The sequence below is a fragment of the Hemitrygon akajei genome, chromosome 17 (assembly GCF_048418815.1).
Source record: "Hemitrygon akajei chromosome 17, sHemAka1.3, whole genome shotgun sequence".
NCBI classification, from domain to species: Eukaryota; Metazoa; Chordata; class Chondrichthyes; order Myliobatiformes; family Dasyatidae; genus Hemitrygon; species Hemitrygon akajei.
The window spans coordinates 88,192,412-88,219,091 of NC_133140.1; the positions used below are offsets into that span (position 1 = coordinate 88,192,412).

The 26,680-nt window shown below is 44.9% G+C and overlaps 1 protein-coding gene across 1 annotated transcript in view; it reads left to right on the forward strand.

The window, feature by feature from the left end:
• Positions 1-26,680, forward strand: part of pepd (peptidase D) — a 179,579-nt gene that overhangs the window by 43,864 nt on the left and 109,035 nt on the right. The window contains exon 7 of the mRNA XM_073070487.1: positions 22,886-22,930. Within this exon, the coding sequence (XP_072926588.1) occupies positions 22,886-22,930 (45 nt within the window). The remainder of the gene's footprint in view (positions 1-22,885; positions 22,931-26,680) is intronic.

Below are 26,680 nucleotides of genomic sequence, written 5' to 3' on the forward strand. Positions count from 1 at the left end.
GATTCGCTCAGTGCTGCCCTCCAGTGTTACTTGATGGAAGAACAAGCTGGACTCTCAGGGTCTGGGCTTCTTGATGACTGTTTTTCTGAAACTTTTACCATTTGTGGTATGTGCTGTTGGTAGTGTGTTTTGCACCTTGGCCCCAGAAGAATGCTGTTTCCTTTGGTTGAATGATAACTAACCTTGAACTTGATGCTGAATTTAACTTAATAGTTATGGCAATACTTCACTTCCAATCTCTGAGCAGACTGCACTCGTGTAGAATGACTGAAGGTTGGGTATACCTTGAAGCATCATCACAGTGGAGTCTCAAAACAGGCTTGAAGTGAAAAACAAGCTGCTGTAGGAAATCAGTCGGTCAGGCAGCATCTGTAGGAGGCAGAAGGATGGTCAGAGTTCATAGCAAGTTTGGTTCCTTTTAATATCAGCGAATGTATACAATATTCGTCTTCAAGTTCTTACTCTCTGCAGACATCCACAAAAAAGAAAAGCCCAAAGAATGAATGACAGTAAAACGTTAGAACCCCAAAGCCCCCCTCCCCCTCCTACACAGAAGTAGCAGCGAGGCATTAACCTTCTCCCCCCACCATGCAGGCAACAGCAGAGCCCCAAAAAAATCCATCAAAAACCACAGACTGGCTTGCTGTCTCGCTCAGGGGAGAGAGTTGTCACTCGCCACAATGAGAGGAAAGACCAACAGCTCAGTTAGATAGATAGATACTTTATTCATCCCCATGGGGAAATTCAACTTTTTTCCAATGTCCCATACACTTGTTGTAGCAAAACTAATTACATACAATACTTAACTCAGTAAAAAAATATGATATGCATCTAAATCACTATCTCAAAAAGCATTAATAATAGCTTTTAAAAAGTTCTTAAGTCCTGGCGGTTGAATTGTAAAGCCTAATGGCATTGGGGATTATTGACCTCTTCATCCTGTCTGAGGAGCATTGCATCGATAGTAACCTGTCGCTGAAACTGCTTCTCTGTCTCTGGATGGTGCTATGTAGAGGATGTTCAGAGTTATCCATAATTGACCGTAGCCTACTCAGCGCCCTTCGCTCAGCTACCGATGTTAAACTCTCCAGTACTTTGCCCACGACAGAGCCCGCCTTCCTTACCAGCTTATTAAGACGTGAGGCGTCCCTCTTCTTAATGCTTCCTCCCCAACACGCCACCACAAAGAAGAGGGCGCTCTCCACAACTGACCTATAGAACATCTTCAGCATCTCACTACAGACATTGAATGACGCCAACCTTCTTAGGAAGTACAGTCGACTCAGTGCCTTCCTGCACAAGGCATCTGTGTTGGCAGTCCAGTCTAGCTTCTCGTCTAACTGCACTCCCAGATACTTGTAGGTCTTAACCTGCTCCACACATTCTCCATTAATGATCACTGGCTCCATATGAGGCCTAGATCTCCTAAAGTCCACTACCATCTCCTTGGTCTTGGTGATATTGAGACGCAGGTAGTTTGAGTTGCACCATATCACAAAGTCCTGTATCAGTTTCCTATACTCCTCCTGTCCATTCCTGACACACCCCACTATGGCCGTGTCATCAGCGAACTTTTGCACATGGCAGGACTCCGAGTTATATTGGAAGTCTGATGTGTACAGGGTGAACAGGACCGGAGAGAGTACGGTTCCCTGCGGCGCCAATGTTACAGTCTGCAGTGTCACTTTATTTCGAGTTCCCCAACTTGAGAATCAACGAAGCTCTCTCCCTTCGAGGGAGAGTGATTGCCGACGGCCACAGTTTTGTTCCGATCTCTCACGATGCTGCTTTAGATGGCTGCTCCAGTGAGGAATGGATGCACGGGGCCACAACCCAAGGGCAAATGTCTTCCAGGCTGCCCCTGGAGAAATCCGAAGTGGCTACTTGGCGAGCTGTGAGAGTGGGAACCCGCCGCCGTGAAGGACTGCAGTTTGAGTGAACTCTGACAGGACCCCAGCCACCTGGAAAAGGAAAGAGGAGGCATTAGAGAGAAAATTTAGACGGATGTATATGTCACTACATGCCAACCCAGCATTCATTTTCAGAATCAGTCAGTTTAATCTCACTGGTATATTTCATACAGCAGCACCAGTACATTGCAATACATAATAAAATCTGTAAATTCCATTATGAAATTAAATAAGTAGTGAAAAATGAGAGCCAATGGTGAGGTTGTGTACATGGTTCATTGTCCGTTCAGAGATCTGATGGGCAGTGGGGAAGAAGCTGTTCCTGAAACGTGTGGCATTCACAGTAATTACGGGCACTCACAGTAAATACAGAAGGAAATGGAATCGGTGGAAACACTGTCCACAGACGGACAACTGATGTGCAAAAAACAGTGTTCAAATACAAAACAAAAGACCAATAATAAGTATATAAATAATGAAGTGACTCACCACTTTCACCTGTTCCAGTCCATCCAACTCAAACCAGTTGATCTCACTTTATCCCAAACATGAGAAAGTCTGCAGACTCTGGAAATCTCGAGCAACACACACATCGTGCTGGAGGAACTCAGCAGGTCAGGCAGCATCTATGGAGAGGAATAAGCAGTCGATGTTTCGGGCTGATACCCTTCATCAGGACAGTTTATTCAGATTTATCGGAACATTCCTATTAACTGATTTTCATACAGAACAGTACAGCATGGGGACAGGCCCTTTGGCCCACAATATCAGTTCTGAACACAGTGCTAAATTAAATTCCTTCTGCCTGTACACCTCCATTTCAACGATGCCTGTATAACTGCCCCTTAAGCGCCACCATTGTATCTGCTTCCACACCAGCTCTGGCAGCCTGGTCTTTATAAAATTGCTGCAGCACTCTGTCCAGTAGTCAGTGGACCTCCACGCCGAACTACAATAAACAGCTGTAGAGTCCTTGAAAGTGAGTCTACAGGTTGTGAATCATAACAGCGCGATGGTTCGGGGTGAGATTATGCATCTGTGTTGTTTCTGCAAGCGTTGGACGTTTCGATATGGATAGCTTGTGGGTTGGTATTCCAGTGTAGAAGGGGGAGCCAGACTTGAGCGAGTGATGAGGAACTGCTACTGCTCTTGCAGAAACATGGCTCCAGCACAACATCCTGGACACCATCGATCTACAGGCCGTGACTCTTAGGAACTTGGGCTATATTATAAGACGTAGGAGCAAAATTAGGCCATTCAGCCCATCGAGTCTGCTCTGTCACTTCAACATGGCCAATCCATTTCACTGTCAACCCCCATTCTCCTGCCTTCTCCCCATAACCTCTCGCACCCTGACTAACCAAGAATCTATCAATCTCCGCCTTAAACGTGGCAAAGGTGCCGAGCTCCGGGATGTTTCAGATCGCATCCAAGATATCCTGCAGTGGGAGGGAGAACAGCCAGAGGTCGTGGTACATATTGGTAACAATGACATAGGTAGGATAAGAGAAGAGGTCCTGAAAAAAAACTACAGGGAGTTGGGAAGGAAGTTGAGAAGCGGGACCACAAAGATAGCAATCTTAGGAATAGAATGAGGAGGCGGATAAATGCGTGGCTGAGGGATTGGAGCAGGGGGCAGGGATTCAGATTTCTGGATCATTGGGACCTCTTTTGGGGCAGGTGTGACCTGTACAAAAAGGACGGGTTGCACTTGAATCCCAGGGGGACCAATATCCTGGCAGAGAGGTTTGCTAGGGCTACTGGGGAGAGTTTAAACTAGAATTGTTGGGGGGTGGGAACCGAACTGAAGAGACTGGGGATGAGGAGGTTGGCTCACAAATACAGAAAGCTAGTAGACAGTGTGAGAGGGAGGATAGGCAGGTGATAGAGAAAGGTCGAGCTCAGACCAAAGGTTTGAGATGTGTCTATTTTAAAGCAAGGAGTGTTGTGATCAAAGCGGATGAGCTTAGAGCGTGGATCAGGACTTGGAGATATGATGTGGTGGCCATTACAGAGACTTGGATGGCTCAGGGACAGGAATGGTTACTTCAGTTGCCGGGTTTTAGATGTTTCAGAACGGCCAGGGAGGGAGGCAAAAGAGGTGGGGGTGTGGCACTGTTGATCAGAGATAGTGTCACAGCTGCAAGAAAGATGGACACCATGAAGGGTTTGTCTACGGAGTCTCTGTGGGTGGAGGTTAGGAACAGGAAGGGGTCAATAACTTTACTGGGTGTTTTTTATAGGCTGCCCAATAGTAACAGGGATATCGAGGAGCAGATAGGGAAACAGATCCTGGAAAGGTGTAATAATAACAGTGTTGTCGTGATGGGAGACTTTAATTTCCCAAATATAGATTGGCATCTCCAGCAAAGGGTTTAGATGGGGTGGAGTTTGTTAGGTGTGTTCAGGAAGGTTTCTTGACACAATATGTAGATAAGCCTACAAGAGGAGAGACTGTACTTGACTTGGTGTTGGGAAATGAACCTGGTCAGGTGTCAGATGTCTCAGTGGGAGAGCATTTTGGAGATAGTGATCATAATTCTATCTCCTTTACAAAAGCATTGGAGAGAGATTGGAACAGACAAATTAGAAAAGCATTTAATTGGGGTAAGGGGAATTGTGAGGCTATCGGGCAGGAAATTGGAGGCTTAAATTGGAAACATGTTCTCAGGGAAAAGTACGGAAGAAATGTGGCAAATATTCAGGGGATATTTGTGTGGAGTTCTGCATAGGTACGTTCCAATGAGACAGGGAAGTTATGGTAGGGTGCAGGAACCGTGGTGTACAAAGGCTGTAATAAATCTACTCAAGAAGAAAAGCTTACAAAAGGTTCAGAGAGCTAGGTAATGTTAGAGATCCAGAAGATCATAAGGCTAATAGGAAGGAGCTTAAGGGAAATTAGAGCCAGAAGGGGCCATGAGAAGGCCTTGGCGGGCAGGATTAAGGAAAACCTCAAGGCATTCTACAAGTATGTGAAGAGCAAGAGGATAAGACGTGAAAGAATAGGACCTATCAAGTGTGACAGTGGGAAAGTGTGTATGGAACCAGAGGAAATAGCAGAGGTACTTAATGATTACTTAAGTATTCACTATGGAAAAGGATCTTGTTGATTGTAGTGATGACTTGCAGCAGACTGAAAAGCTTGAGCATGTAGATATTAAGAAAGAAGATGTGTTGGGAGTTTTTGGAAAGCATCAAGTTGGATAAGTCATCAGGACCGGATGAGATGTACCCCAGGTTACTGTGGGAGGCGAGGGAGGAGATTGCTGAGCCTCTGGTGATGATCTTTGCATCTTCAATGGGGGCAGGAGAGGTTCCGGAGGATTGGAGGGTTGTGGATGTTGTTCCTTTATTCAGGAAAGGGAGTAGAGATAGCCCAGGAAATTATAGACCAGTGAGTCTTACTTCAGTGGTTGGTAAGTTGATGGAGAAGATCCTGAGAGGCAGGATTTATGAACATTTGGAGAGGTATAATATGATTAGGAATAGTCAGCATGGCTTTGTCAAGGGCAGGTCGTGCCTTATGAGCCTCATTGAATTTTCTGAGGATGTGACTAAACACATTGATGAAGGAAGAGCAGTAGATGTAGTGTATATGGATTTCAACAAGGTATTTGATAAGGTACCCCATGCAAGGCTTATTGAGAAAGTAAGGAGGCATGGGATCCAAGGGGACATTGCTTTGTGGATCCAGAACTGGCTTGCCTACAGAAGGTAAAGAGTGGTTGTAGACGGGTCATATTTTGCATGGAGGTCGGTCACAAGTGGAGTGCCTCAGGGATCTGTTCTGGGACTCTTACTCTGTGATTTTTTTTAATATAAATTATCTTTATGAGGAAGTGGAGGGATTGGTTAAGTAAGTTTGCTGATGATACAAAGGTTGGCGGTGTTGTGGATAGTGTGGAGGGCTGTCAGAGGTTACAGCAGGACATTGATAGGATGCAAAATTGGGCTGAGAAGTGGCTGATGGAGTTCAAAACAGTTAAGTGTGAGGTGGTTTATTTTGGTAGGTGAAATATGATGGCAGAATATAATATTAATGATAAGACTCTTGGCAGTGTGGAGGATCAGAGGGATCTTGGGGTCCGAGTCCATAGGACACTCAAAGCAGCTGTGCAGGTTGACTCTGTGATTAAGAAGGGGTACGGTATATTGGCCTTCATCAATTGTGGAATTGAATTTAGGAGCTGACAGGTAATGTTGCAGCTGTATAGGACCCTGGTCAGACCCCACTTGGAGTACTGTGCTCAGTTCTGGTCGCCTCACTACAGGAAGGATGTGGAAGCCATAGAGAGGGTGCAGAGGAGATTTACAAGGATGTTGCCTGGATTGAGGAGCATTCCTTATGAGAATAGGTTGAGTGAATTCAGACTTTTCTCCTTGAAGTGATGGAGGATGAGAGGTGACCCGATAGAGATGTACAAGATGATGAGAGGCATTGATCATGTGGATAGTCAGAGGCTTTTTCCCAGGGCTGAAAGAGGACACAGGTTTAAGGTGCTGGGGAATAAGTACAGAGGAGATGTCAGGGGTAAGTTTTTTTTACTCTGTGGTGAGCGCATGGAATGGGCTGCCGGTAACGGTGGTGGAGGTGGATCCAATAGGGTCTTTTAAGAGACTTCTGGGTAGGTACATGGAGCTTAGAAAAATAGAGGACTATAGGTAAGCTTAGTAATTTCTAAGGTAGGGACATATTCGGCACAACATTTTGGGCCGAAGGGCCTGTATTGTGCTGTAGGTTTTCTATGTTTAAACTCACCAACTGACCTGGCATCCATAGCCACCTGTGGTAACGAATTCCACAGATTCATCACGCTCTGGCTGAAGAAATCTCTCCTCATCTGTTCTTTTAAAAAAAAAAAAAAACATCTCTATTTTGAGGCTGTGTCCTCTGGTCCTTGACTCCCTCACCAAAGGAAACATCCTCTGCATCCTCTCTATCATTTCAGCATTCAATAGGTGTCAATGAGATTCCTGTTCATTCTTCTAAATTCCAGCAAGTACAGGCCCAGAGCCTTCAACCACTGATTGTATGATAACCCTTTCATTCCTGGAACCTCCTCTGGCCCCTCTCCAATGCCAACACATCCTTCCTTAAATAAGGGGCCCAAAACTGTTTTCAATATTCCAAGTGAGGCCTCACCAGTGCCTTATAAAGCCTCAGGATTACATCTTTGTTTTTATATTCTAGTCCTCCTGAAATGAATTCTAACATTGTATTTGCCTCCTTAACACCAATTCAACCTGCAAATTAACCTTTAGGTTAAAAAATATATTAAATAAATACGTATTATTTTTTGTAACGTTTTCTGCAATCATAATTGTAAGTGCTGTGTGTGATTGAATGGTCTGTGTCTTGTACCTTGGCCCTAGAGGAACACTTTTGTGTGGCTGTATTCATGTGTATGATTGAATGACAATTAATCTTGAAGCTGGGAGATCATTGCCCTGCTGGTAATGAATGCTTCGAGCAAGCTGAATGCTGGAAATTTGGCAGCGAGATTCAGGGAGAGTGGTCCCTGTGGGTAGGGGGAGGTGGTTCTTTACAAAGTTTGGCAGCGGGATTCAGGGAGAGTGGTCCCTGTGGGTAGGGGGAGATCACCCTTCTTGCCTTAGGATCAAGGACATTTTTCACAATAGAGGGAATATGCTAATAATGTGAGAGGTTGGCACTGTTGGCCCTTGGTGCTCAGGGTTGTCTGGTAGAAGCGAGTTTCAGGTCTAAGCTGTCAGTGGGAAGGGGCTTCCTATCATCTCCCTTGAGTTCTCCGATTCTCAGATTCATCTCCGTGGAGGGAGCAGGTCTTCGCCAACTGATTCTTCCTTGACCAAGGCAATTCAAATTCAGCCTGTTGTGAAGTAAGCCTCATAGTTGATCAGAATCAGGTTTATTATCACTGGCATTGCGGGGAAATTTAACTCATCATGCACAAACCAGCAGAATGCAAGAGCTGGAAGTTCAGTAAGTGGAGGGACAGTTGGGGGGTGGGAGAATGTCAGAGGTAAGTGTTGTGCACAGAGACTGGTGTGTGCCTGGAATCAGAATCATGTTTGTCATCACGTACATACACATCTTGAAAGTTGTTTGGTGGTTGCAGTCCATTGCAACATTTAGTATAAACTGCAATAAGAATGCTATAGTACATTACAATAAAATTTTATAATAGATATTAAATTATATTAAATAGACATTACATTATATTAAATAGATATTACATTATATTAAATAGATATTAATAGATATGATATTAAATAGAATGAGATGGAGGATAAATGTGTGGCTGAGGGATTGGAGCAGGGGTCAGGGATTCAGATTTCTGGATCATTGGGACCTCTTTTGGGGCGGGTGTGACCTGTACAAAAAGGACGGGTTGCACTTGAATCCCAGGGGGACCAATATCCTGGCGGGCAGGTTTGATAGAGCTGTTGGGGAGGGTTTAAACTAGTTTGGCAGGGGGGTGGGAATCAGAATGTGAGTGCAGGGATTGAGGTAGAAGAACAAGGGCATGATGCTAAGAGTTCTGAGTCGATGAGGAAGGACAGGCAGGGGACAGAACATAATTGTAGCCAGTTAAAGGGGTTGAAATGTGTCTATTTCAATGCTAGAAGTATTAGGAACAAGGAGGATGAACTTAGAGCATGGATTAGTACGTGGAACTACGATGTTGTGTCCATTACTGAAACTTGGTTGGAGGAAGGGATAGTATCATGGCTATAGAAATGGAGGACGCTGCAGAAGGAGTGTTCACGGAGTCAGTCTGGGTGGAAGTCAGAAATAGGAAGGGATCAATTACTGTGCTGGGAGTAGTCTATAGGCCCCCAAATGGCCCTCAGGACACCTAGGAGCAGATAAACAGGCAGATTTTAGAATGGTGCAGGGTAGTAGTTATGGGTGATTTCAAATTCCCTCATATTGACTGGCACCTCCTGAGTGCAAGGGGGATAGATGGGGCTGAATTTGTCAGGTGTGTTCAAGAAGGATTCCTGACACAGTATGTGGACTGGCCGACGAGAGGAGAGGCTATACTGGATCTAGTTCAGGTGACAGACCTCTTGGTGGGGGAGCATTTTGGTGACAGTGACCACAACTCCCTTAGCTTCAGCATAACTATGGAAAGGGATAAAATCAGACGAAATGGTAAAGTGCTTAACTGGGGAAGGGCTAACTTTGAAGGGATGAGGCAGGAACTAGTGAGAGTAAATTGGAAACAGATGTTCATAGGGGAAAGCACATAAGTAATGTGGGAGAAGTTTAGGGACCACTTGAGCAGGGTTCAGGATAGGTTTGTCCCACTGAGGCAAGGAAAAAATGGTAGGAAAAGGGAACTGTGGCTGACGAAACACGTGAGGCAACTCGTCAAGAGGAAAAAGGAAGTATATGTTAGATATAAGAAGCAGGAAGTAGGAGGGGCTTATGAGAAATATAGGGTAGCCAGGAAGGAGCTAAAGAAAGGACTTAGGAGAGCTCGAAGGGGGCATGAGAAAGCCTTGACATGTAGTATTAAGGAGAACCCCAAGGCATTCTGTGTGTATGTGAAGAACAGGATGACAAGAACGAAGGTGGGACCGCTAAAGAATAAAGAGGGAAACGTGCTTGGAAGCAGAGGAGGTTGGGGAGGTCCTAAATGAATACTTTGCTTCAGTATTCACAAGTGAAAAGGATCTTGATCAGGATGAGGTCGAAGTAGAGTGGGCCTGTGTGCTGGACAATGTGGAGATTAAGGAAGAAGAAGTGCTGGATCTTCTTAAAAACATTAAGATTGATAAATCCCCAGGGCCGGATATGATACACCCCAGGTTGTTGTGGGAATTGAGAGAAGAGATCGCAGGAGGTTTAGCTATGATCTTTGAATCCTCTTTGGCTGCAGGGGAAGTGCCGGAGGACTGGAGAATGGCAAATGTAGTTCCCTTGCTTAAAAAAGGTAATAGGGAGAAACCTGGGAACTATTGACCCGTGAGTCTTACGTCAGTCGTATGCAAACTACTGGAAAGGATTCTTAAGGATAGGATCTACAAGCATTTGAAGTACAGTCTACTCATGGATAGTCAACATGGCTTTGTGAAGGGAAGATCATGCCTCACAAGCCTGATTGAGTTTTTTGAAGAACTAACAAAAGAAATTGATGAGGGTAGGGCAGTGGATGTGGTCTACATGGACTTTAGCAAAGCATTTGACAAGGTCCCTCACGAGAGACTCATCCAGAATGTCATGAGGCATGGGATAAGTGAAACCTTGGCTGTTTGGATAAAAAATTGGTTTACAGGAAGAAAGCAGAGGGTAGTTGTGGAAGGTAAGTATTCTGCCTGGAGGTCGGTGACTAGGGGAGTGCCGCAGGGATCTGTCCTGGAACCCCTGCTATTTGTGATTTTTATAAATGACCTGGATGTAGAGGTGGAAGGATGGGTGAGTAAGTTTGTGGATGACATGAAGATTGGAGGAGTTATGGATGGATCTGCAGGTTGTCGAAGGTTACAAGAGGATATAGACAGGCTGCAGAGTTGGGCAGAAAAATGGCAGATGGAGTCCAATCCAGACAAGTATGAGGTGATGCATTTTGGAAGGACAAACCAGAAGGCTGAGTACAGGATTAATGGTCAGTTACTTAAGAGTGTGGATGAATGAAGGGACCTTGGGGTTCAAATCCATACATCCCTCAAGGTCGCCGCGCAGGTTGATAGGGTAGTTAAGAAGGCCTATGGGTTGCTAGGCTTCATTAACAGGGGGTTTGAGTTGGAGTAGAGAGGTCATGTTGCAACTCTACAAATCTCTGGTGAGACCGCACTTGGAGTATTGTGTTCAATTCTGCTCACCTCATTATAGGAAGGATGTGGAAGCTATGGAGAGGGTGCAGAGGAGATTTACCAGGATGTTGCCTGGTTTGGAGAACAAGTCATATGAAGCAAGGTTAGCAGAGCTGGGACTTTTCTCTTTGGAGCGTAGAAGAATGAGAGGGGACTTGATAGAGATCTACAAGATTATGAGAGGCATAGATAGGGTGGATAGTCAGTACCTGTTTCCCAGGGCACCAATAGCAAAGACCAGAGGGCATATGTACAAAATTAAGGGAGGGAAGTTTAGGGGAGATATCAGGGGTAAGTTTTTTTTTTACACAAGGTTGTGAGTGCCTGGAATGACTTGCCAGGGAAGGTGGTGGAGGCTAAAACATTAGGGGTATTTAAGAGCCTCTTGAACAGGCACATGGATGAAAGAAAAATGGAGGGGTAGTGTGGGTTTAGTACTTTTTTTGAAGGATTATATGGGTCAGCACAACATGGAGGGCTGAATGGCCTGTACTGTGCTGTAGTGTTCTATGGTTCTAAAGTAGTGAGCAAGGTAGTGAGGTTGTGTTCACAGGTTGGCTTGTCCATTCGGAAATCTGAAGGCAGAGGGACGAAGTTGGTCCTAAAATGCTGAGTGCCTTTGGGCTCCCATGCCACCCCAGTGAAGAGGACATGTCCTGGGTGATGGGATCCTTAATGACAGATGCCACCTTTTTGAGATCTCCTTTCCAAGATGTCTTCTGATGTGAGGTCAACGTCCATAATGGAGCTGGCTGAGTTTACTCCTCCAGGAGTAGTGGTAGAGGCAGATACAATAGAGACATTACATACACTAAGCAGGTGCATGGGTGTGAGAAAAGTGAAGGGTTAGGGGTTTGTGATTTGGGCAGATAGAGCTTATCAGCTGTGGTTGGCAGCTCATCTAGGAGAAGGAAACAGCTAGGACATAACATTGACCAACAGAGGACTTGTATGGGTTTGTGTAGGAGGGAGAGGGTATAGATTAGCACATTGTGCTGTGCTGTGGTGTTCTATGATGTGATCAGCACGCTGCTTCTCCACACTGCTACCTTTGCCTAACATGAGTCTCATACTGACGCCTCTGTACGAAGTCTCAAAATAGTTCATCTTTGTTACTGTGTCCCTGAGGGAACTGAGTATTCTGTGTCCCCAAGGAAAACATCACAATAGGCTTAAGACTGATGAATGATTTATTGTCTCTCGAATGGCCCAGCCACAGCGAGAGGTTGTACTTTTCTACAGAAATTGCCAGTGTGATTTAATGCAGGGAGAAGGTTAAGCAAAGTGAAATTTAATATCTGGATGACGCTGCCAGACTGAATCCTCCTCTTGATCAAACACAGTTAAAGAAAGAAGCTGCCTTTAGCTGGGAGAGGGGAAAGAATTTCATTTAAAGAATGATACTCTATAAAAGCACACACAAATGATTCTCACTTTGCTGGGTGAGTAGCTCCTCGTGAGTGAGATTTCTAACTGATGCTTTGCCCAAAAAAGTCTATCTGTGCTTGTGATGCCACTGGTGACAATGAGGTAACGTTCTGTATTTAGATTCGTCTTTCACACGAAATGTTCATCTTTCCTCAAGCATTAGCTCTGTGTCACGTGTACATTGAAACATAGTGAAATGTGCCCTTTGCAGTTGCAAGGAAATGTTTGTATCCTTTGCAATTACTTAGTTTTCTGCATTAATTACTCATAAAACATGGACCGGTCTTCTGGTGAAGATGGTGCCTGTGTACCATGCCTCTTGGGCCGACACCTTTTGGATAGATCAGGAAACCATATTTCACTTTATCTTTTTTACATCTGTTTTTCACCTTCAATGTGACTTTGAATTAATCAGAATCATCTTCATTATTACTGGCATGTGTTGTGAAATTTGTTAACTTAGCAGCAGCAGTTCAATGTGATACATAATATAGAAGAAAAAAATAAATCAATTACAGTATACATATATTGAATAGATTAAAAATTATGCAAAAAATCCCAGAAATAATATATATCAAAAAAGTAAGGTAGTGTTCAATATCCATTTAGGAATCGGATGGCAGAGGGGAAGAAGCTGTTCCTGAATCTCTGAGTGTGCGCCTTCAGGCTTCTGTACCTCCTACCTGATGGTAACAGTGAGAAAAGGGCATGTCCTGGGTGCAGGAGGTCCTTAATAATGGACACTGCCTTTCTGAGACACCACTCCCTCAAGATGTTCTGCGTACTTTGTAGGCTAGTACCCAAGATGGAGCTGACTACATTTACAACCTCCTGCAGCTTCTTTCAGTCCTGTGCAATACTCCCCCATACCAGACAGTGATGCAGCCTGTCGGAATGCTCTCCGTGGTACACCTATAGAAGTTTTTGAGTGTATTTGTTGACATAGCAAATCTCTTCAAACTCCTTATGGAGGATGGAGCCTGTGATTTGCAGCCTGGAGATCATTTGGGTGTTTCAGCACTCTGCAGTCTCAGAGGATTCCGGGAGACAGAGGTGGTGTGAGGGAACTTGGTAGCAAGAAGGCTGCAAGCCGATGATCAACTCCAGTTCGCCGATTAAGGAGGCGAGGGAGATTGAAACATTGAGGCGAATGAGGAAGGTGAACACGGGCTGCCTGCCTTTTTATCGCTGGTGGGGTGGGGGGGGGGGGGGGTTGCTCTTCTGCCGGAGAGGGGAGACTACCTTTCTGTTGCTGGTAAGATTACTCTGCTGCCAGAGAGGGAAAGGCCTACAGCTGTGCCCGGAGAATGTTATCCAGGTTTCCTGTGTTTTGGGATATGGGCTTGAACTGTAAACTTATTTTCCTGCCTTAATTTTTTTAAATTCTGTGTTTATTGCCCAATCTTTCTTGTCTTTTTGCAGGTGGGGTATTTTTGGGTAGATATCCCTGTTCTGTTTTTGTTCTTTTTGTGCGGGGAGGAGGGATTTCGAGGAGGTTCTGTGGTCATATTGCCGTTCTTTCTTGGTTTTGTGGCTATCCGGAGAAGATAGTTTTCAGAGTTGTATACTTTCATAATAAATGAACCTTTGAAACTTTGATCTTCTAAGTCACCATAACAGACAAACACAATCTGCCTGAATTAATAATACACAATTATACCTTCATGTCTTTATTGAACACATTGTTTAATCATTCACAGTCCAGGCTGAAAAATGTATGTGAACCCTTGTATTTAATAACTGGTAGAACCTCCCTTGGCAGCAGTAACCTCCGCCAAATGTTACCTGTAGCTGTTGATCAGTCTTGCACAACAGCGAAAAGGAATTTTTGACCATTCGTCCATACAAAACTGTTCCAGTTCATCAATATTTCTGAGATACCTTGCATGAACATCCTTCTTCAGGTCATGCCGCAGCATCTCAATTGGGTTAAGGTCTGGACTCTAATTTGGCCATTCCAAACACAAATTGTCTTTTTAAACTGTTTTGCTGTTGATTTACCCTTGTGTTTTGGATCATTGCCTTGTTGCATCGTCCAAGTTCTATTAAGGTTCAGATGACGGACCACTACCTGACATTCTCCTGTAAAGTGTCTTGATACAATTTTGAATTCATTGTCCCTCAATGATTGCAAGCTGTCCAGCCCCTGAGGCAGCAAAGTAGCCCCAGACAAAGTATGCCTGGAGTTTCCACTCATGGGTGTGTGAAGAGTCATGCTAACCATACTGGCCTCTAGCATATTTCAGGGTCTGGATGTGCTCTCCAATGTACTGGACAACCCTCCAGCCGGTATTTGTTGTTTATCTCAGGGCAATTTCTGGGACCTGACTGGTTTCTGTGTTTACTACATTTGAGATTATACAGTAACACTGATAAACCACTATCCCAGTGGTTTGACCTCTAGCTCATCAGGTGATGCTCTCTGTCCCCTCACTGGGTTCCTGGTTCATGAGCTCCTTTCCACTCGAGTTCAGTGGAAATATTATACATCTAAAGGAAAACAGAATTAAATATATGTTGCTGCATAACACAAAGGAGCAGGATTGGGCCAGTCAGCCCATCAAGTCTGCTTCACCATTCCATCATGGCTGATTCATTATCCCTCTCAATTCCATTCTGCTGCCTCTCCCTGTAACCGTTGATGCTCTGACTAATCAAGAACTTATCAACCTCTGTTTTAAATACACTCAATGACTTGGCCTCCACAGCCGTCTATGGCAATGAATTCCAAAGAATCACCACTCTCTGGCAAATGAAATTCCTCCTCATCTGTTTTAAAGGGACATCTTTGTATTCTGAGCCTGTGCCCTCTGGTTGTAGACTCCCCCACTATAGGAATCCTCCTCTCCACAGCCACTCCATCTAGGCCAATAGAGTGGACATGGAGAGGATATTCCTGATAGTCCAAAAATCCTGCACCACCAGTGTTGTGACTGTTAGATATTAGTTTTACTCTTTAATATGCACAGGGGTGTCCTGAGGCTCTGTCATTCATTATAGAAATGTAAAACTTTGTTAAATTTCTGAGAGGACAACCACAGCAAAAATTGTTCTCACCTGACGGACATTCCTAAACTTGAGACTGTGGTTGGCATGGATGTGTTCAACCTACACACTCATTTGCAAGGTCTCTACAATTCGTGTTTCTATTTGCACAATTTGTCACCTTCTGTACATTGGTAGTTTGTCAATCTTCATTTATGTTGTTTTTCATAAATTCAGTTGTATTTTGTTGTTTTCCTGTATATGCCTGCAGGAAAAGTATGTCAAGGGGGAATTTCTAGAATGCCTACGAGATGGGTTTTTAGAGCAACTTGTGTTTGAGCCCACTAGAGGATCAGCTATTCTGGACTGGATGTTGTGCAATGAACTGGAATTGATTAGAGAGCGTAAGGTAAAGGAACCTTTGGGAACCCGTGATCATAATATGATAGAATTCATCCTGTAATCTGAGGAGAAGCTAAGGTCAGATGTATCAGTATTACATGGAGTAAAGGGAATTACAGAGGCATGAGAGGAGCTAGCCAGAATTGATTGAAAAGGAACACTAGTGGGGATGACAGCAGAGCAGAACTGACTGAAATTTTTGGTACCAATTCATAAGGTCCAGAATTTACATGTCACAGAGTAAGAAGAGTTCTAAAGTCAGGATGACACAACCATGTCATAACTTTGAGAAGTCAAAGTTGAAATCAAAGCCAATAGGGCATATAATAGAGCAAAAATTAATGGGAAGTTAGAGAATTGGGAAGCTTTTAAAAACCAACAGAAAGCAATTAAAAAAAAAAACCCAGAAGGAATAGATGGAATATGAAGGTAAATTAGCCAATAATATTGAAGAGGATAACAAGTTTCTTGAGATACATTAAGTGTAAAGGAGAGGTGGGAATGGATATCAGACTACTGGAAAGGAATGCTAGAATGTTTGTAATGGGAAACAAGGAAATGACAGTCAAACTGATACCTATTTTGCATCAACCTTCACTGTGGAAGACACGAGCAGTATGCCAGAAGTTTGAGAGTGTCAGGAGGCTGAAGTGTGTGAAATCACTATTACTAGAAGATTCTTAGAAAACAAAGATCTGAAGGCATGTAAGCCCAGGGTTCTGAAAGATGTGGCTGAAGAGATTGTGGAGGTATTAGTAATGATCTTTAAAGAATCAATTGATTCTGGCATGGTTCCAGAGGAATGGAAAATTGAAAATGTCACTCCACTGTTGAAGGTAGAAAGGCAGAAGAAAGGAAATTATAGGCAGTTAGTCTGACCTCAGTGGTCAGGAAAATGTTGGAGTCAATTGTTAAAGGTGAGGTTTTTGGGGTACTTGGAGGCACATGATAAGATGGGCCATAGTATGGTTTCCTCAAGGGAAAATCTTGCCTGACAAGTCTGGTGGAATTTTTTGAAGAAATAACAAAGGAGAATTGGTTGAAGATATGTACTTGGGTTTTCAGAAGGCCTTCGGCAAGGTGCCGCACATGAGTCCATGTATTACAGGAAAGATACTAGCATGGAATAAAGGGAACCTTTTCTAGTTGGCTGCTGGTGATTAGTGATGTTCCACAGGGGTCTGTGATGGGACTGCTTTTTATATTGTATATCAGTGATCTGAATGATGGAATTGACGGCTTTGTTGCAAAGTTTGCAGATGATACGAAGATGGGTGGAGAGGCAGGTAGTTTTGAGGATATAGAGGGTACAGAAGGACTAGACAGATGAGAATGGGTTAAGAAGTGGTAGCTGGAATGCAGCGTCGGGAAGTGTATGGTCATGCAATTTGGTAAAAAGAATAAAAGCAAAAACTATTTTTTAAATGGAAAGAAAATTCAAAAATCAGAGGTGCAAAGGGACTTAGAGTTCTTGTGCACGATTCTCAAAAGGTTAATTTTCAGGTTGAGTTGGTGGTGAGGAAGACAAATGCGATATCAGAATCAGGTTTATTATCACTGGCGTACATCGTGAAATTTAACTTAGCAGCTGCAGTTCAATGCAATGCATGATAATAGAGAAAGAAAAGAAAATAGATAATTAAATCAATTACAGTAAATTTATGTATAATATAGATTAAGAATAGAGCAAAAAACAACAATATGTATTTTTTAAAATGTGAGGTAGTGTCCAAGGGTTTAATGTCCATTTAAGAATCGGATGGCAGAGGGGAAGAAGCTGTTCCTGAATCATTGAGTGCGTGCCTTTGGGCTTCTTGTACCTCCTTCCTGACAGTAACAGTGAGAAGAGGGCATGTCCTGGGTGTTGGGGGTCCTTAATAATGGATGCTGCCTTTCTGAGGCACCGTTCTTTGAAGATGTCTTGGGTACTATGGAGGCTCGTATCCAAGATGGAGCTGACTAATTTTATGACTTTATGTAGTTTATTTTGGTCCTGTGCCGAAGCACCCCCCCCACCCCCACCCCCAACACTCACCAGACAGGATGGTGATGCAGCCTGTCAGAATGCTCTCCATGGTACATCTGTAGAAATTTTCGAGTGTTTTAGGTGACAAACCAAATCTCTTCAAACTCCTAATGAAATATAGCCGCTGCCTTGCTTTCTTCATTGCTGCATCAGTATGTTAGGACCAGGTTAGATCCACAAATCGTAACACCCAGGACCTTGAAATTGTTCTCTCTTCAATTCTGATCCCTCTGAGGATTGGTTCACCCTTCCTGAAGCCAAAAGTCAGCTACTTGGTTCTACTGACATTGCGTGCCAGGTTGTTGCTGTGACACCACTCCACTAGTTGGTGTATCTCACTCCTGTACGCCCTCTTGTCTCCATCTGAGATTCTACCAACAATGATTGTATCACCAGTAAATTTACAGATGGTATTTGAGCTACGCCTAGCCACACAGTCATGTGTATGTAGAAAGTAGAGCAGTGGGCAAAGCACACACCCTTGAGGTGCCCCAGTGTTGATCGTCAGCAAGGAGCAGATGTTATCACTAATCTGCACAGATTGTGGTCTTCAAGTTGAGAAGTCGGGGATCCAGTTGCTAAGAGAGGTACAGAGGCCCAGGTTCTGTAGCTTATCGACCAGGACTCTAGGAATGATGGTGTTAAATGCTGAGCTATAGTCATTGACATAAGTGTTTGTGTTGGCCAGGTGATCTAAGGCCATGAGAAGAGCCATTGAGATTGCGTCTGCCGTTAACCTATTGTGGCGATAGGCAAATCGCAGTGGGTCCAGCTCCTTGATGAGGCAGGAGTTCATTCTAGTCATGATCAACCTCTCAGAGCATTTCATCACTGTAGATGTGAGTGCCACCGGGGGGTAGTCGTTAAGGCAGCTCACATTCTAATTAGGCACTGGTATAATCGTTGTGTTTTTGAAGCAGGTGGGAAGCTCTGACTGTTACAGTGAGAGGTTGAAAATGTTCTTGAATACTCCTGCCAGTTGGTACAGGTTTTTAGAGCCTGGTAAGGTACTGTCTCCTTGTGAGGGTTCACCGTCTTTAAAGACAGCCTAATATTGGCCTTTGGGTCAGAGATCACCTGGTCACCAGGAGCAGCTGTCATTGTGCAGTATTCAAGGCAGGCATAGAAAGGGTTCAGCTCATCTGGTCGTGAAGCATCGCTGCCATTCATGCTATTGGGTTTCGCTTTGTAGGAAGTAATGTCTTGCAAACTCTGCTAGAGTTGATGTGCACCCGATATCACCTCCAGCCTCGCTTGGAATTGTCTCTTCACTGTTGAAATGCCTTCTGTAAGTTATACCTGGTTTTCTTGTGCAGACCTGGGTCACCAGACTTTTAAATGCCACAGATCTGGCCCTCAGCAGATGACTTACCTCCTGGCTCATCCACAGCTTTTGGTTTGGTTTGGGAATTGCGCACACTACGAAGTTTTGAAGTGTGTGCACCTACTTTGTCAGCATTCATTTCCAGAGGACTGGAACAGAAAAGCAAGAATGTAATATTGAGGCTTTATAAGGCATTGCTGAGGCCTTATTTTGGAGTATTGTGATCAGCTTAATGCCCTTTATGTAAAAAAAAAAAGGAGGTGCTGACATAGGAGAGGGTTCAAAGTAGGTTTACAAAAATGATTCCGATATTAAAAGGCTTGTCATATGAAGACTGTTTGATGGTTCTGGGCCTTTACTCACTGGAATTCAGACAAATGAGGGGTGACCTCATTGAAGGCCAAGTCTCTGGATATGTTTGAGGCAGAGGTTGATAGATTCTTGATTTGCCAGGCATGAAATGATACAGGGCTGAGAGGGAAAATGGATCAGCCATGGTGAAATGGTGGAGCAGACTCAATGGGCCAAATGGCTGCCTGCTCCTCTAACTTAAGGTTATATGTTAACCTGTAGAACTGTCACTCACTGGACATTTTTTTTTGTTTTTTACATCATCCTCTGTAAACTCTGGAGACTGTGCATGAAAATCCCAGGAGATTAGCAGTTTCTGAGATACTCAAACCACCCTGTCTGGCACCAACAATGATTCCACAGTCAAAGTCACTTAGATCACATTTCTTCCCCATCCTGATGTTTGGTCTGAATAATGACCAAATGTCTTGACCATGTCTGCATCTTTTTATGCATTGGGCCACATGATTGGCTGATGAGACATTTGGATTATGAGCAGGTGGGCAGGTGTACCTAATAAAGTGGCCACTGAGTGAATGCATACTTTGATAATAAATTAACTTTGACTCTGTGTGCAGAGTTAATTCTTTGCAAGAATTGAACTGTCCATCCTTATTCCTGAGGGTTAAAAATAACAGTGCTGCAAGTATATTTCAGGGGAAAGAAAGAGAGAGTGATCTATTTATAACTGGTAGAACGCATTAGAGTCTGACTCATGCAGCCGATATCGTTACAGAGTCACATATACTATCTGAAAATCAATGTGCTCTCAGAATGGCCAATATTTATACTGAGATAATAAAACACGATTAGACTGGGAACCGTTTGTGCAGAAAGGTTAACTAGCCTGGCAGAAAAAAATGCACATTGTGAAATGTTTTATTGACTGCTAATCTGTTGCCCCTTTACCCTCTAGTGAAATTAGATTTCATAAGTCAGCTCATAAAGTACATCTGAAAGCTGCTAACAAGGCAGGCGCCAACCCCTTGCTCCAGACAGCGAACGTGGCTCCTGTCTCTGGGGTGAGCTACTGTTTCCTGACATCTCTCATCAACACCTTCCCATTATCCTGCATTTTCCCCCTCCTTCTCCTATTTTAGCCTCAAGACAAAGATGTCCCTTAGAACAAAGATGAGGAATTTCTTTAGCCAGAGGGTGGTGAATTTATGGAATTCATTGCCATAGGTGGCTGTGGAGGCCAAGTAATTCGGTATATTTAGGAGGAGGTTGATAGGTTTTTAATTAGTCGGTGCGTCAAAAGTTATGGAGGTGGGGGGAAAGCAGGAAAATAGGGTTGAGAGGGATAATAAATCAGCCATGATGGAATGGCAGACAGACTCGATGGGCTGAATGGCCTAATTCTGCTCCTATGTCTTATGGTCTTATTTTCATAAGGACTATGTTGGCCTGAAGAGCTATCCTATTCTCCCACCAATTATACCTTACTCCATAAATTCCCATCAGTTCCCCACTCCCCCCAGATTGATAGCAGCAAAGATCAAGTTGACAGCCAGCGACTTTTTCCCAGGATGAAAATAACTAATATGAAGAAGCATAATTTTAAGGTGATTGGAGGAGGGATGTTAGAGGTAGGTTTTAAACACTGAGTGGAAAGTGAGTGGTACACACAGACGGGTACATTAGACATTTAAGACTCTTAACATCTATACACCTTTCCTCCTCCTCTGCTTCAAACAAAACATGCCCTAACTCAACCCAACTACAGTGACTATAGGACATAGAAGCAGAATTAGACCATTCGACCCATCGAGTCTGCTCTGCCATTCCATCTCGGCTGATTTATTATCCTTTTCAACCCTGTTCTCCCGCCTTCTCCCCGTAACCTTTCACACCCTATCAAGAACCTATCAACTTCCGCTTTAAATATATCCAAGGACATGGCCGCCACAGCTGTCTGTGGCAATGAATTGCAGATTCACCATTCTGTGGCTGAAGAAATTCCTCATCTCAGTTCTAAATGGACATCTCTCTATTCTGAGACTGTGCCCTCTGGTCCTACTCTCTCCTACCAAAGGAAACATCTTTGCCACATCCACTATCTAGGCCTTTCAATATTCAATAGGTTTCAATAAGATTTCCCCTCTTATTCTTCTAAACTTCAATGAGTACAGGCCCGGAGCCATCAAGTGGTCCTATAGGCTAACCCATTCTTCCTGGAATCCTTCTTGTGGATCTCGTCCAGACCCTCTCCAAAGCCAGCACCTTTTTGCTTGGATAAGGGGCCCAGAACTGCTCACTGTAGTCCAAGTGCCTTCAAACCTCTGTTGTTGTAGGCTGAAATTATGGTTCTCAATTTTCTGGAACAGTATAGCACAGGAACAGGCCTTTCAGCCCACAATTTTGTGCTGAACCATTTAAATTCACAATCAAATGGCCAACTAAACTCAGCTCTTCTGCTTTCTCAATATCCATATCTGTCCATTTTCCTCTCATGCACGTGCTCATCTAAACGTCTCTTAAAATCTCTGTATCTGCCTCTGCCAGCACCCAGGAAGGGCACTTCAGGCACCCACTATTCTGTTCATTTAAAAAAAACCTTGCCCTCACATCTTCGTTGAAATTACTCTCTCTCACCTGAGGTGCATGCACTCTGGTATTAGATAATTCAAACCTGGGGGAGAAATACTGCCTATCTATATGTCTCATAATGTTAGAACCCTCTCTTCCTGGAATGGGACTTGGATCCATGATTACTTATTAATAAGTCCGACAGAGAAATGTACTTATTGAAACAAATGAGGATGCAGAGCTTAGTCATGGACTCAAGATTCTGCAGAGCATCGTACAGTTAGCACAATGTCGGCTGTTTGTTCCTTTTCCTGGATGTTGCCTGACCTGCTGAGTTCCTCCAGCAGTTTGTGTGTTGTAAGGCTTAGTGTTGCTGGGACTGTTTGAGGCAATTGGGTGTAATGTTTTCTAAAGGAGATGGGAGGTGTGTGTCACCATCGTTGTTCAGATCTGATGTCTGTCCCATTACAGCTGTTGACCTGTTCACCCTCAGGGCTTTTCAGTCTTTGCACTGTCATTGCTGTATTTTAGGATGTTCAAAGCAGTTTATAATCAAAGTACATAGAGTGTCAAAAAACGTGCCCACCATGAAACAAGGCATGAAAACTTCCAGGGGGGTGGATACTTTTTATAGGCACGATATGTCACCATATTCACAAAGAAACTAGAGAATCGTTGAAAGACCACACATACTAAGATGGGCAAACAACCAATGTGAAAAAGACAAAAAACTGCAAATAAAAAAGAAGCAGCAATAAATACTGGGAACATGAGATGAAGTCTTTGAAAGTGAATCCATAGTTGTGGGGACAGTTGAGTGTTGTGGTGAGTGAAGTTATCCCCCCTGGATCCAGAGTTCAGTGGTTGAGAGCTAATGACCACTGACCCTGATGTGGGTCCTGTACCACGTTACTGATGGAAGCAGTGAAAAGAGAGCCTGTCCCGATGGTGGGGGTCTCTGAATGTAGATGTGCTCAATGGTGGGGAGGGTTTTACCCCTGATGGACTGGGTTGTGTCCACTACTTTATTAGGATTTTCCACTCGAGTATTGTTGTTTGAGGAAGGTGATTGGAAGGGGGAAACTGCATTGAATTTCAGTGAAATTGATTATCTTTTCTTCTCTCCAGGTTTAATGTGAACAACGTTCTGCTTCACCCGGAGATGGCAGAGTGGTGAGTACCTGTTTAACCTTGTCTCTGGGTAGGCAGTGCAGGTGTCAGGGCAACGCGAGTACCACGCCACTCTGATGTCCCTGCCCAGTTACCACAGCAGTCGGCATTTGCATAGCACCTTGAATATCTGCTCGATCAGACTTGAGCTCCCCTCTGGTGACCAGTGGGCTCAGACCACTGGAGAGGGAGAGTTCTGCATTGACCATTACAGCACAGTGCAGGCCCTTTGGCCCACAATGTTGTGCTGACATCTTAACCTAGTCCAATGTCAATCTAACCCTTCACTCAGACATAACCCTCCATTTTTCTTTCACTTATGTGCTGATCTAAAAGTCATTAACTGCCCTTAAGGTATCTACCTCTGCCAGCACGTTCCACACACCCACCATTCTCATCCAGCGCATCTTGGTAAATCTCTGCATCTTCTCTGAAGCTTGATGATCCTGATCATTTTGGTGTCTCTTTGACTGATGGAAAATGAGCCTGGCTGAGCTGTGGGGAGCTGGAGTCTGTACTGACTGCAGACTGTGCTAATGGGACAAGTAACGTATCCAGGGAATTGGAAACGGGCCGGAACCTACTGGGTGAACCTGTGTAGCTCATCCTCATTCCCCTGCTCTCTTCTGATAGTTATCAGTCTTATCCTCCTTGGGATTACAAAAAAAAATGAAATGACCTCCACCTGACCCTCCTCAGGGGCAAGATGTTCCAGCATCCATGTCTGAAGAGATTTCTGAGGAACAGTGTCCTCATATTTTTAGTAAAATCAATCCCCGGCCGTGCCTGGCTGGCATTGAGTTGGCTTCGATTTCCTGCGCTGTGCTTCTGCTGTCACGTTACATTAGTCAAACGTAAAATCAGATTTGAATTTCGCAGAATGAGATGTTGTCTTTGGTGCTTTGGTTCTGAGGGGTCTGACCTTGAATGTGGGTGAACCGGACGAATCAGTTCGATATTGAGGCTGTGCTGTGACTGAGATTGTTTTAACAATGAAGTCTCAAGTTATCAGGTATCTAATAATGTCAGATTTCACAGCCCAGTGATACGGTAAATTTAGTAGTCAGCGAACGGGATATAAATTTGATTGTATGTGATTGGCTAGGATATCTCCCTCTGATTCCCAGAGCTTTTGTGGTGAACTGCTTTCAGCTAGGGATCAATGGCACCTTGCTGGACACATCTCCCCAGTTCCCAGGAGTCAATGCTCCTTGTTGGACACTTCTGTCCAGTTCCCAGGAGTCAGTGCTCCTTGTTGGACACATCTCCCCAGTTCCCAGGAGTCAGTGCTCCTTGTTGGACACATCTTCCCAGTTCCCAGGAGTCAGTGCTCCTTGTTGGACACATCTTCCCAGTTCCCAGGAGTCAGTGCTCCTTGTTGGACACATCTTCCCAGTTCCCAGGAGTCAGTGTTCCTTGTTGGACACATCTTCCCAGTTCCCAGGAGTCAATGCTCCTTGTTGGACTCTTCTCCCCAGTTCCCAGGAGTCAGTGCTCCTTGTTGGACACTTCTGTCCAGTTCCCAGGAGTCAGTGCTCCTTGTTGGACACTTCTGTCCAGTTCCCAGGAGTCAATGCTCCTTGTTGGACACTTCTGTCCAGTTCCCAGGAGTCAGTGCTCCTTGTTGGACACTTCTCCCCAGTTCCCAGGAGTCAGTGCTCCTTGTTGGACACATCTCCCCAGTTCCCAGGAGTCAATGCTCCTTGTTGGACACTTCTCCCCAGTTCCCAGGAGTCAATGCTCCTTGTTGGACACATCTCCCCAGTTCCCAGGAGTCAATGCTCCTTGTTGGACACTTCTGTCCAGTTCCCAGGAGTCAGTGCTCCTTGTTGGACACATCTCCCCAGTTCCCAGGAGTCAGTGCTCCTTGTTGGACACATCTCCCCAGTTCCCAGGAGTCAGTGCTCCTTGTTGGACACTTCTGTCCAGTTCCCAGGAGTCAGTGCTCCTTGTTGGACACTTCTGTCCAGTTCCCAGGAGTCAATGTTCCTTGTTGGACACTTCTCCCCAGTTCCCAGGAGTCAGTGCTCCTTGTTGGACACATCTCCCCAGTTCCCAGGAGTCAGTGCTCCTTGTTGGACACTTCTGTCCAGTTCCCAGGAGTCAGTGCTCCTTGTTGGACACATCTTCCCAGTTCCCAGGAGTCAATGCTCCTTGTTGGACACTTCTGTCCAGTTCCCAGGAGTCAGTGTTCCTTGTTGGACACTTCTGTCCAGTTCCCAGGAGTCAGTGCTCCTTGTTGGACACATCTTCCCAGTTCCCAGGAGTCAATGCTCCTTGTTGGACACTTCTCCCCAGTTCCCAGGAGTCAGTGCTCCTTGTTGGACACTTCTCCCCAGTTCCCAGGAGTCAGTGCTCCTTGTTGGACACTTCTCCCCAGTTCCCAGGAGTCAGTGCTCCTTGTTGGACACATCTCCCCAGTTCCCAGGAGTCAGTGCTCCTTGTTGGACACATCTTCCCAGTTCCCAGGAGTCAATGCTCCTTGTTGGACACATCTCCCCAGTTCCCAGGAGTCAGTGCTCCTTGTTGGACACTTCTGTCCAGTTCCCAGGAGTCAATGTTCCTTGTTGGACACTTCTCCCCAGTTCCCAGGAGTCAGTGCTCCTTGTTGGACACATCTCCCCAGTTCCCAGGAGTCAATGCTCCTTGTTGGACACTTCTGTCCAGTTCCCAGGAGTCAATGCTCCTTGTTGGACACTTCTGTCCAGTTCCCAGGAGTCAGTGCTCCTTGTTGGACACATCTTCCCAGTTCCCAGGAGTCAGTGCTCCTTGTTGGACACATCTTCCCAGTTCCCAGGAGTCAGTGCTCCTTGTTGGACACATCTTCCCAGTTCCCAGGAGTCAGTGCTCCTTGTTGGACACATCTTCCCAGTTCCCAGGAGTCAGTGCTCCTTGTTGGACACTTCTCCCCAGTTCCCAGGAGTCAGTGCTCCTTGTTGGACACTTCTCCCCAGTTCCCAGGAGTCAGTGCTCCTTGTTGGACACATCTCCCCAGTTCCCAGGAGTCAGTGCTCCTTGTTGGACACATCTTCCCAGTTCCCAGGAGTCAATGCTCCTTGTTGGACACATCTCCCCAGTTCCCAGGAGTCAGTGCTCCTTGTTGGACACATCTTCCCAGTTCCCAGGAGTCAGTGCTCCTTGTTGGACACATCTTCCCAGTTCCCAGGAGTCAGTGCTCCTTGTTGGACACATCTCCCCAGTTCCCAGGAGTCAATGCTCCTTGTTGGACACATCTCCCCAGTTCCCAGGAGTCAGTGCTCCTTGTTGGACACATCTTCCCAGTTCCCAGGAGTCAGTGCTCCTTGTTGGACACATCTCCCCAGTTCCCAGGAGTCAGTGCTCCTTGTTGGACACATCTTCCCAGTTCCCAGGAGTCAGTGCTCCTTGTTGGACACATCTTCCCAGTTCCCAGGAGTCAGTGTTCCTTGTTGGACACATCTCCCCAGTTCCCAGGAGTCAGTGCTCCTTGTTGGACACTTCTCCCCAGTTCCCAGGAGTCAGTGCTCCTTGTTGGACACTTCTGTCCAGTTCCCAGGAGTCAGTGCTCCTTGTTGGACACATCTTCCCAGTTCCCAGGAGTCAATGCTCCTTGTTGGACACTTCTCCCCAGTTCCCAGGAGTCAGTGCTCCTTGTTGGACACTTCTGTCCAGTTCCCAGGAGTCAGTGCTCCTTGTTGGACACTTCTGTCCAGTTCCCAGGAGTCAGTGCTTCTTGTTGGACACTTCTCCCCAGTTCCCAGGAGTCAGTGCTCC